Here is a 12,909-nt window from a genome sequence, read left to right on the forward strand (position 1 = left end):
ATATTTTACCATTTATGAAATTTTAAGAAAAAAATCTAAAGTCAAATAAGTGACAGAAATATTGCATATAATCTGACTATGATACAACTGTAAAATTTAAAAAACGTACAAATAATTTCAAATGTTCAATACTACGATCTATTTGATATTAAAAAATAGATCATAGAAAACATATAATTTGTAATGTCCAATGTACATACATATACAATCACTAAGCACATAAAAATAAGAAGAGGTTATATAAGAAGAGATTGAAGTATCACAGGTTAACGTTACTCATCTCTTTTCGACCGTTGGAATGACAACTTATATAAGAAGAGCTGGACAACTTATTTTAAATCGCACAGCAGCTCAAGCACCACGGTTCGATCGTTCTACCAAGAAGGGACAATTATTGCACATTTGCACCCAACACGATACATAATCATCAAGCTTTCAATAGTGTGATTATCTTCAAGCCTGCATACTTAAAGAATTTGAGCGCAATCAAATATCATATACGTCATCGCTCATCAAGCACGCACTCAGCAGAAAGTTATCTGAAGGCTTAATGAAAAATATAAATTATATACTTTTTAAAAAATTATTATTTTTCATTAAATAATTTATATGAAAATTAATTTATCTATGATATATAATTCTAAAAACAAAATATAAAAAAGTTCTGTATGAGGTTAAATAATATTTAAATTGAATATTACAGGTTATATTTTATTATCAATTTTATTATTTCATTAGTTTTGATAATATTTTGATGAGTTAATCACAAATATTATAAATTAATAATTATTTGTCATTAGTGTGATTCACTTATATAAATTATGATTTATGCATTTATAAAATCCATAATTTGGTTGAATTTTAAGTTATTATACCTCATACGTGGTGCTTAGATATATATATTTTCAAAAAAATTTCAGTTCACTTCGTTCTATATATTATGTTCATTATAATTTATTATATAACATAAAATCAACAACTTGAATTTTAATTTGAGAAACAATTTTGAAAGTAAGGTTTATAAGTTCGTTATTAATTTATTCGTCTAATATGACAAAAGACTAAACCCAGGAAAAAAAAATTTATTCAAATTATTATTTTAAAAAAATCATATTTTAATTTTTATTAAATAATTAATATTTACGTGCATCGCACGTGCTTCTTGCCAGTAGTTAGAAAAAGGAAAGAAAGAAGGAAAACCACACTTACACCGGCTTGCCCCGTGCATTCACAGCCTCCACAGTCGTTTTTATACTCATTTTGTATTGTACTGAATCTCTCAATCCGTCGTTAGTTGAGCTTTGTCGCCTAAGCTTTGATCGTTTTAAACCCCATTAACACAAATGGCACCCAATCATATAGATTGCGTTCGTTTTCTATTGATATGATGATCCAAACCATTTTTAAAAAGTCGAACCAAAACATATCATAGAATGCAACTTGATGTACGTTGTCACGCTCGGAGGACATTCCACACTCTGACTAGGTAATCCATACCCCATATTACTCATTACATCCATAGCATAGTCGTTAAAGAGATACTATGGATGTTGTCCCAATTGTGTATCTAATGACAAGTTAGTTCAAGGCAATAGTTGACCCAATGCCTACAAAAAAAAGTGCGTAAGACAATTAATCGAACGTGAAATACCTCACACAACTTATTTACAATTAAGATTAATAATATGGATAATGCTCTAAAGGTATGATTGAATAAATCCTCTCGACTGTCCGCGCATATTTTTCAATAAACCCTACAATAAACATCCACATACCCTAAGGTAATGTCCGGAGGGTAATACTGTTCCATACATACAGAACCCGATCAAGATCATTGCAATTAAAGATAACATTATCATTTCATCATATGAAAAGCAAGAAAGTCAAGTCAGCATGCAGCTATGAATTCTTATGTGCTGCGTATCAAATCACATTTAAAGTATATTTTTGAGAAAGGTGACTCGTTGACTCCACGAATTAACTTATTTACAAATATTTTGGACCAGGAAATGCTCGATACACAAACCCTCCGCCCCGTTAAAAACAGAAATAATTAGCTAAGATCGTCCGTTGTCTCCCATCTTTCAGTGCTTGCAGCACCTCCACAGCATAGCAAACTCAACACAAAGATCCTCTGTTTCACACCGTTATAGCTTGTTTCAACGGTTATGATGACACTTATGGCACGTCGTAGCAGATCGTGCGTTCAAGATCGAACAATGATCACATGCCCAATTACCTGAATCATCAGTGTTCCTGGTCGATGTGCTTGTTTTGGAGGCGGCCTTGCCCCTGCTCCCTTTTGCCTTGCTGCTGCTTCCTGATAAATTTTTTGAGCTTGTCTTGTTACCTAGTGTCTGTGAATCGACATCTGAAAGACCATTCTCTAATGCTCTAACCAAGTTTTCAAAGTAATTTTGCGTCACGCTGTTACAAAACAATGAGAATATATTTTACTCCCGTTTAATAAAACTACAGGTTCAAGTTTTAACATATTGATGTTGTGCATACTAAGACTATCACCAACAGTATACATTTAATCTTCTTCTCTCATACTCGAAGAAACAAAATCAGGGAACAGTATTTTGGACCCCAAAATGCATTTTTAAACATCTTATCGCCATTGAAATACTAGTAACAAGACAATGTCCCCAAAATGCATGTTTTAAACATTTTATGGCCATTGAAATACCAGTGACAAGACAATATCCATCCTTCTTACGATATTTAGGATGCAGCAATCAAACGTCAACAAGACCACACAACTATTCATCCTTTTCAACAAATAGACAGGGATAGAAGTAAAAAAACAAACTAAACAAAAGTACATTTTGGACTAGTAAAACTAGTAACCAAATACATGCTCATAATTTATCCAACCATAAACTACCTTGTCAGGCCAGCAAGTTTTGTACGAAAATCATTAAAATCGTTTGATGGCCCCTCTGAATTGATGTAATTCATTAGCTCTTTCTCAGCACATTGATGAAGCCTCTCCAGACCAGCTTCCGCATCACCTAAAATTCAAGGATTCCAATGGTTTAATCAATACGGATATAAAAGTAAATCTGAACAACTCCTCCAGAAATTTCTACGGCTAGAAGAGAAATGATACCTTGCAAATATTCAAAAAAACGTCTCTTAGTATGCTCATTTTCAGGTAAGTAATAGCCGTATGCATAGGTCCACTTTAGAACCCTCCGACATTCACCTATCTGCGATTGTCTCATTGTTCAACAAAAGTAAATAAATAACAAATCAATCAACAGTCAACACAACTTGGTTTAATACCAGTCAGGAGACAATCCTAGCATTAAGAAAAATGTACTAAATACGTAATTCCTCAATGAAATCAGAGTCAAGTCCAGCTAGATCAAATAGCGATGAAGAACAAGGAATATTTCTTCCACAAGAACAGCATAAAATCAGATCGCTCCATTATGAAAAATCCAGATTCGGTAACAAACTAAACAAATGCAAGGCATTTTCAAATAACTAAATGAAAAGTAAAATAACTTTTCAATCTGGTTGTAGGCAGAGGGACCGTAAATTTTAGTTAATATGCAAACCATATATTCTTGATATGGAAACAAACAGGCATCCTTCAATAAGCTGATGTACGATTTCAAAGTCAATTCACAAATATACTTCATGTCAAATTCATTTATTTATCAGTAAAATTCGATATTGAAATAGCTTACAGAATCAGTCACAGTATTTACCTGTTGCCAAGCTTCTATAATGAATTTCATTTGTGACTCAGGTTGTGATTGTATTTCGCTAAGCTTCTCAAGCTGGGGAGGGAAAAAAAAGGATTTTAGAACTAAGAAATCACATATAAAAAGTCTGGCAGTCATGCGGCATGTATAATATACTCCATTTGTCCAAATCCTAGACTTTTCAAGTTTCAAAATTTAGATAGCCAAACTTTGTACTGTAATTGGTGATTGATGTTCAAGATAGCGTGTGATTTCAATCCATGATCCAAGCCATGATCGTGAACAATTTTGCAAATGGATAGAAGCTTCAGAAGCACAACGAGGATCGATTGAGCCAATTTAATTTATACCAAAGAAAACCCCCTCTAAATGGGACATTCCACACCATTTATTGCAAACTACAACCTCATCATGCATGCTCAAATCTAATCAAAAGTACAACACACAGGAGAAAAGGGTTGGTTGGAATTTTTTTATTTTTTATTTTTGATAGGAAACTAGAATTTATCATAATGATAATAAAATTGTACAATAAACGGATAAGCAATCCGCACGTAACAAGAGAAATAAAATCAACACTATAAGGCCATAATCACGACCATACATATTTCTAATCCCTAACTAAATCTGATATATATAGATGTTTATACTCTAGCAATATTGTCAACCAACTCGCGACTCTGAATTTTATTTTCTCCCAGACTTTGTCCACGGACTCCGACGTCTCTTCAAAAATTCTTCTATTTCTTTCCAACCATATCGACCAAAATATGCAGTGAATTATCATATACCAGAACCTCGTACGTCGTGTCCCTATTTGCAAACATGGTTCCCTAATAAACATGTCTTTTGCCTTTTTCGGGAATGTCCATAGAAAACCCATCTCTTTTAGCGCTTTTATCCAAATGTTAGCTGAGAAGGAACAATGCACCAATAAATGATCATGATTCTCCTCTTGCTTTCGGCACAAACAACACCATTGCGGGCATAAGACACAAGCCGACCACCTTATTTGCACTGAATCGCAAGTTGGTAGTTTCCCCAAAACCACAATCGACGAGAAAACTTGAACCTTTGGCGGGACAGGTACTTTCCATATATCGTGATAGTATGAAAAGAAAGGGAAATTTGAAAACGGAAAAAAAGAATTGTAAAAAGATCTAACAGTAAACAATCCTGAGGAGTCCCCCAGCCAAATTCTAAAATCCTTGATATTCCACTCCAACTGGACGGCCTCTAAGACCCCTAAGAGAACAGTGAACTCACGCACTTCCACCTCATTAAAATTTCTTCTAAATCGCACATCCCATTGGATAAAATAATTGACGCTGTTAGAGACGACATCTACAAAGCTATTGACTGGTTTGTTTGTTGATGTGGAAATTTGAAATAATGATGGAAAACGATCTTTTAACGAAACCCCCTACCCAATCATCCTCCCAAAAACGAATAATATTACCCTCTTTGAGTACTCCTCTAACCAACTGATGAAAAGCCAGGTAAGATCGAGATATACATTTCCAAGGGCTTCTGAAAGTCGAATTTCCCGCCAACCCCACGTCCCAACCATTATCTTGAAGACCATAAATGCTGATACTTACTTTTTTCCAACTTGTGCACCTCTCCAACACCATTTCCCAAGAAGTGCCTTATTTCCACCTAAAATTCAAGGACTCCATCGACACACCACTTTCAAACACGGCTTTTTATAGATTCAGGGGTAGGAACACCGTCTTCACGATACAGAAATTTACTAACAAGCGTGGAAAATTCCTGGAGCTGTCAAAATACAGTCAGCAAGGAAGAAAACAAACCACAATTGTGCCCAGCGGAATCAACTCAGCGGGATGGAGAATTATATCAATTACATTGGGAAAGTTGTTGTCAGGGCATAATCAGAGAGATAACCTACAAGTTATTCACGGTATAAATCAGAGGAGGCCCAATAGCAATCAGCAGGATGATAAGTTGTTACAGAGGGAACAAAACCGAGGGATGGTGAAAAATTTGGAGGACAGTGACAGACAATACTTAGATAGGAAATGGGATGAAGCACTCATTGTTACCAAAGGTAGGGTGAACATCTCTTGGGAGCGTGAACACTTTATGTTCAATCTTAATTACTTCGTCTCAAGCTACTGTCCTAGTAACAAATGGCGCATGCCATATGTTTTTGTGATTCCTGGCGTACATATCTACCTATAATAGAGCCGGAGACAAGCCAAGTTACGCCGGTGAAGAAGGAGGCGAAGTAAGCAATGAGCAGAATGAAGCAGCCGTTGACTTGAAGAAACGCAGACTGTGAAGATAAAAGCAATTTCCTTTGGCCGGCAAGCAACGCCACTCCGACAGGAAGAGAGCTCCAATAAGAGAACCTAACCGACGGATTACGATCGGCGCAGGAAGCAAAAGGATGGTGTGAACAACGGTGGTTAATAGTAGAAGGCGATGAACGAACGTGAAAGAAACCGATAGAATGGAAGGCGGATGACAGAGCATTTTTGAAAAAATCTCTCTCCAGGGCTCTATCTCCCGTTGTGTTGGTTGGAATTTTGAGTTAGCCTGTATGTTGTAAAATAACCTTCAAGTTCATTTTCTCATACCATTTCGTCCCAAATAAAATACTGCAGTTGTACAAAAAGCCTCGTTTCAAACAAAGTGCTTCATGCTTTTGCACTCCAACATAAAATAAATCAAAGGGTGATCATAGGTATCTCCTGTCCAACAATTTTTTTCAACAAAGATAAGTGACCTTTTAGATTGAAACACGCAAAACCAGTGTTCTACAAAACTTGTGCTCTCAAATTCTACAGCAGGTTCACCATCAGGAAACAGTACTAGAAAAGTAAACTGCAATTATGGACAGATCTATTTATAGATTCATCTTGTAACCATTTTGTATCACAATTACATTCATATTTTAAGATACAGAGTCAAAATCCTTACATGTACAGATTGCATTTGCTGTAGATCTGTCAGAGCTTTTTCTCTCGACTGCATTGAATCGGCAAATCATTGAACGTTGTGAACGGAAGGAGGAAAAATGACACAATGCTAATAATATTAGAATAAAAGAAAAAATAGATGCAAATCGCAATCTTAAATTTATACCTTACTTGTTTTTACAAATTAGTTACACGAAGTAAAATATACTTCAAATGTCTACAATCCTAATTAATATGAATCACAATATAAACATGTAAAGGGTGAATTTGAAATTTATGGTCTTGCTTATCTAATCTAAAACTACAAAAATACATTAGAATACATTTGAAATCCATTTATTCGAAATCCATCAATCCAAATACAACCTAATGGAAAATTGGTGATGAGTCAAGCAGCAAAGGTGTGATATGAGATGAAGAGCTGTTATTCAATCATAGAAAAAGCCTAGGACAACACCACCCTCTCTTACTTTTTCCCTGAGGATTTCCAATTAGTTCATAAATTTAAGCAACCTGCTAGAACTTAAGAGAACTACCTCTTCATGGTGTACTTGTTGGATATATAATACAAAATATATACTTGACATATTTATAAAATATATTCCGACGATAACTAAATAACCTGACTACTAGAGCTTACCGATTGATTGGAAGCCCACCGCTCGTAATAGTGAGTGTATCTTTCCAAAGAGTTCTTCGCCATCTCTCTTCTCTTCTCATCATCATCATACTGTGCATACAATGCAATAAATATCAGGTAAAATTTAAATTTATTTCAGAAATAACTAACAAACTTAGACAATCATATGCAACGGGAAACATTAAACAAATATGGATTCCCTAATTTACATACCAACCCCTCTTGCTTTGCTGCTTCATAACGGTTGCAAGCATAGAAACCTCCTGTTCTCTCACCGTGGTCCGACCATGCACCAAGACACAACCTGAAAATTCAGTAAGAACACCACATTCAGTAACAGATTATCTAGGAGCAAGAGAATTTAGTTAGCACTGAATTTATGTTAGGTAGTAGGATTTTCAAATTCCAATAAAGGAATTCCACCAAAGCTAATGAACAACAAGAAAAGTATGTACACTGAAGCTGTTTAATTTGAAAGTACTGAAGTATAAAACTCACCAGCAAAATTCAAACTTGCAGGGTGGTGTGCAAGTCATGTGCATGCAACCTTGGTTCTTTTCGATGGGCCGCTTGCACTTGGGACAAGGTTTCGAGTTGGCCAATATCCTAAAAGCAACAGGTTTGGTATAATCATGGTTCTGCATTAAGACAAGAAACCCACTCCACCCTGATAATAAATATATAGACAACCTTCTAACTAAAATAAACATCATGTTGTCACACCATACATACCACAAGGAATGAACAGGCCTTGACTTCCTTACCTTATGCACTATGACACTCATGGAACCTAAAATTTAGCTCATTTTAAGGAATAACAGGACCTGACCTTATCTGTTCTTCGTGGAAATAGAAAAGGAGGGGAGAATAAAAAATCGAATACAAGGTCAGTTGTACATAAAGAGGAAGAAAATTATAGATGCAACAAGAAACCAGGCTTTTGCTCCTCATTTCAAAAAGATTCATACAACAGCAACTTCAAATTTGTATGGACTCAAGGGGAACAATTGAAAACAGAAATCCATGGTGAAAACGTGATTCTACTGCAGGGCACAGAACGAGTACAGCTTCAACATTAATGTTAAGTAAAACCACATAAAATCATATCAAAATCAGTACTTTTTTGCTAATATAAGCCTACCCTGGAACTAAGATAGAGCTTTACATTTTCAGGAACATTATTTGTAAAATAAATTCTCTCCATTCAAAGGTAACTGCTTCAACTATAGAAAACGTCAATATCGAAAATTTCAACATTTTTACATGAGAATTTGCAATTCAGAGTTTCAGATATCCAGATCTAATGGAGTATAGTACTAGTCACCATATGTGACACATTGCATCTTCAATTAGAACAAATAATTGTTGGACACTGGGGACGAACGTAACTTATTTAAAGTCTTTTGGTGACTGTAGTTGTACAAGAAAAGATATCTCACCAAGCATATAGAGAGCCAGGAACACAAATAACGAAATGATGGAAAAGAAAGCATCCGCCCAAATAAGTCTTTTACCAATTCATGTTTTCCGACTCTGCACTGTTTTTCAGAATCCACTTTGACACAGTTTCACAGTCCACTGGCCGATGAGCTTCCTCTGTACACTGGTTGAAGCAATTTGTTATGCTTATACAAGAAATCTTCATCAGGCAAACAAGAAAATTAAATATCATTCAGCTCAACTCACATTCCAACAGAAGCCATATGAACAACTGCAAGTGACATCATAGTTTCCACTACCAACAACATATTCCACAGCAGAATCACAACCAGGAGCAGGACACCACTTGATCTGTGAAAGAACAATAGTAGTAACAAATAACAATTAATTAACATGTCCTAAAAATCCAGAAAATTAAAGAGGAATGAGGGAAGAAAACCAAAGAAAAAGAGATCCGCTAGATGAGACCATCATAATATGCCCTCTGATGCTTGAAGCAGTGGAAAAGTATTGCATCATACAGGTGCAAAATCACCACCACCTCCAGCTTTTTCGCAAAAGTAGATCTCAAGCAAAGACCTTAAAAGACTCTTGAAGAATTTAAAATAAACAGTAGACTCAAGAAATTATCTCAATCTCATCATCCAGCCACCTCAGGGGAGCTGGCTTACTACTCTCTCAACAGAAAATCCAACTTTGCATCTTGTTTGCATTAGTAACTATAGAAATTGTACAGGTGATGACAGGAGTAGAAGCAGCATTTGTAGTAAAGGCCAATGAACAAGAACAAGAGATCCACTTAAGAAGATCCTCTCCATATTATCTATGAGATTCAAAATTATTTGTTAGCCAGACAATCCTCCCTCCCAAGCTCTCAAATTGGAATATAATGTGAAAGCTTTGTAATTCATATGAAGGGGAGAGTAGTACATTGTTTCATCTCTTTCACTAAAATATAGAGAAACTTGAGCTTCCCTCCAAAATGATGAGTTAGAAAGTCATTTTTACAAACAACAGCAAGTACGCAGAAAAAAATACCTTGCGGCTGTCCTCAACATAAGATCTAAGAAGATAACGGTGATACTTCTCCTTATCTAGATCAGTTGCCAGCTTATCAATCATATCTTGCCCAACAGCAGCAACACAAGATAGATCAGGACACCTCAGCATCAAGCAGCCGGGACCATCATTGATGGATGTGCTAATGTAAGCTAACAAGAATACAGGGAAAAAATGCCAACATTATTTGAAGATAAGCTCCTAGCATGGTAAAGTCGCAGTTTTGAGAATAAAGGATGTATAATAAACCTTTCAGGTTCCAAGCATGTCAATTAAAACTTTAAGAAAGCAAACTCATAATCACTTATTTTATCATTATAGAGGAAATTGTCTTTTTTGATCAATCGCGCTACTTAGAAATTAAGCTACTCATGGAGCATTTTACAATCATGAGATATTGATTGTGACATGCAAGTAATAGTTTTTTGTTACCATATTTAGAAACCATCGAACTAGAAGAATAACAAATATCATCAATAGGTCCATCTATACATCATTTTCAGGTGTTCCACCCACAAACATCTAATTAAACATAAAGGTTGAGGAGGAATTTCAGATATACATCAAGACAAGGTAATTATCGGTCTCTCTACGCCATTCAACCCCTCAAAACATAGAATCAATTATAAGGTAGTTTCAATAATAAGTCAGTCAATCCATGGCATAGCCAACAAACCTTTCCAGCATGTGTCACAGAAAAGATGACGGCATTCGACAGAGCGCAGATTGTCACGAGAGAAATTCTCAAAACAGATCCCACATGTTACCTACCAGAAAATATTAACAAACATGGATGGTCAATGAGAATGAGGCCCGTCCATAACGATAGGAAGTATTATGGTGCAAAATAGTAACTTACTTCCTTAGCATTGGAAAGATTCACCACTGGCATCTCCAATATGCCAACAGCATTACGAACTCTATCTTCATCCGCAAACCATTCTTCATGAACATTATTCACGCTCCTCCATAATAAATTTCATGTAAAAAATTAGTAAAGACATCATAACACAAAAAAAGCTGCCAAATTTCCGGTGCTGTAGCACATCTAGGGTATAAAAAAACTTTTCACTTGCCAAAAACTCATAATTTTGATAAATTCACGCTCTAACAAAATTACACAACTCGAACTAAGAAAACACAACTTTTTAGAAAAATGATAACATATTTCTAAATTGGAGACAATGGAACAAGAAGACTACCAGTTATAACGACGCAAGAGAATACAAGCCGCTTCTCTTGAAATTGAAAGGACGGTAGAAATTCCGGTAATATCTTCCTCTTGGCGTTGCAGTATATCTTCCTCCTTTAAGATGGTATAGTTCTTCTGGCACATAAACAAGGATGTGCGTTGAGGAATATTTTGAAGAGGAATTACAAACAACTGTTCTTGCTCACAGGCTCATCCAAAGCTCATATGGTAGAGCAAGTAAAAAAGGCACTCTATTAATAAAATGTCCTAGCTAATGTTCCCCTGTAGTAGCTTGGTGCTTGTTTCCACTCAATAAGGATTATATCTACAAACTTAGGTCAATTGGATACAAATCGCTCTACTGAAACCAATTAAGAGAATATGACAATGTCTTTCTTTCCGGATGCTAAACTGCTTGAACTTGGTTAACTCAACAGAGATACAGTAACGTAGGTAGCAGGTGTTCTTGTTCTGCCACTCGATCAAGATTGTCCCTGCTTTTATAAAAACAAATATGCTAATACAAGCAAAGTTGCATTTGACCGCATTTACAGCACAAATTAAGCCTGACATTTATTGTGTGATTAAATCGAAAACCCCTAACTCGATCACTAAAATTCCACAAGGCTAAAACTTTGAAACAACCAAACGCTAAAAAAATAACTTGAACCTCCTTAAAGGCAAAAAAACAAGGATTTCACCTAGTCGATCCAGAATATGCATAGTAATTAATTATCCAGCCTTATTCCCGTGAATTAGCAAACTTAAATTCGCAGACTCAGTTTCCAGCTTAAAGTGCGCGAACAAGATTTTTAGAAGTGGCAGGAGACCCAGAAAATCTTTGAAACCAAACGCTTTCTCTTGCAACTTAATCTCCAGAACTCAATCTTTCAGCAATACAATCAAATTAATGTGAAAAGAAAAAAACGAGAAGAAGAGCAGGCTGTTTCTCTAGTGTACCTGTGAATGCCTGGAGACAACATCAGAGTCATTGGTAATAAATTCGTAATCATCAATTCCATCCTCTTCATCGCCGTAGTCATAGCTGTAGTTATAATCATCTTCAGCTTCCATGTCTTCCTCCTCATCCTCTTCGCCGCCGCTGTAATAATCGTCTTCTTCCTCGACCGACGCTACATCGTTGGCATCGTGCATATCGTCCTCTGATTCCATCGCAACAACCGATTGCTACGATAACCAAATCAACACCGAGAGAGAAACCCTAGGAAGTACTAGAAAAAAAAAACGAAAAACTAGTAGCTTGATAATGGTAACTAATCGATTTGATTTGACTGGAGAGGAGATTGAAAATAAATAGGAGATGGGAAAGTGTTTGTGCTTCAACTCTCTCCTTTTCGTTTTGATTTATTATGAACCAGTGCATCAGGGTTTGTGTTATTGCAGTGATATTGAGAATCCTGGTCGGCTTTCATCTCCTCTCTTTCTTTGCAATAAAATCTATATTTACCACTTACCAGAGACCGGGCGCTTCGCCCGTGGTCTCACCTAGGATTTTTTATAATATAGACTCGAGTTCGAGCCCTCGAACCCTAGTTCACGGGGAAAAAAAAATCTATATTTATCATATATTTAGTGAGAAATCTCAAATTTTGGTCTAACCTTAATTTATTTCTAATAATTAATCTATGACTATCGTATCACATCTATTTTCAAATTTTTAAAATTAATAATAATATTCTTTTAACTTTATCTAAACTTTCAAATAAACAATGATATTTTATTTAATATTAAAAAAAAGTTATTTTTTTTAGCATATACGCACTCATCATGGCGTGCAAGAGACTAATATAAATTATTTGAGAAGCATGATGAATTTGCACTTGACATGGGATGTTTTTTTATTGTTCATATATACTATTAAAATTAAGTTGGATTTTAATATTTTTTTATCGC

At 35.5% G+C, this 12,909-nt stretch overlaps 1 protein-coding gene across 2 annotated transcripts; it reads right to left on the minus strand.

Annotated features, from left to right (window-relative positions):
- Positions 1-1,834: 1,834 nt before the first annotated feature.
- LOC140967464 (probable E3 ubiquitin-protein ligase ARI8) lies at positions 1,835-12,429 on the minus strand. Of its 2 annotated transcripts, none has more exons than XM_073427996.1 (15): positions 11,956-12,429; positions 11,006-11,127; positions 10,663-10,768; positions 10,480-10,570; positions 9,783-9,955; positions 8,991-9,095; positions 8,819-8,907; positions 7,803-7,910; positions 7,518-7,608; positions 7,305-7,394; positions 6,666-6,713; positions 3,723-3,794; positions 3,116-3,215; positions 2,891-3,017; positions 1,835-2,427 (listed from the first exon to the last, which is right to left on the minus strand). In XM_073427996.1, the coding sequence occupies exons 1-15, from the start codon at positions 12,166-12,168 to the stop codon at positions 2,160-2,162; spliced, it is 1,803 nt and encodes a 600-aa protein (XP_073284097.1). In that variant the 5' UTR covers positions 12,169-12,429; the 3' UTR covers positions 1,835-2,159. The 2 variants fall into 2 exon arrangements, with proteins under 2 accessions (XP_073284097.1, XP_073284096.1); XM_073427995.1 differs by having other exon boundaries at positions 11,006-11,130; positions 11,956-12,427.
- Between the last annotated feature and the right edge of the window lie 480 nt (positions 12,430-12,909).

The sequence above is a fragment of the Primulina huaijiensis genome, unplaced genomic scaffold (genome assembly GCF_012295235.1).
Source record: "Primulina huaijiensis isolate GDHJ02 unplaced genomic scaffold, ASM1229523v2 scaffold25443, whole genome shotgun sequence".
In the NCBI taxonomy this organism is placed as follows: domain Eukaryota; kingdom Viridiplantae; phylum Streptophyta; class Magnoliopsida; order Lamiales; family Gesneriaceae; genus Primulina; species Primulina huaijiensis.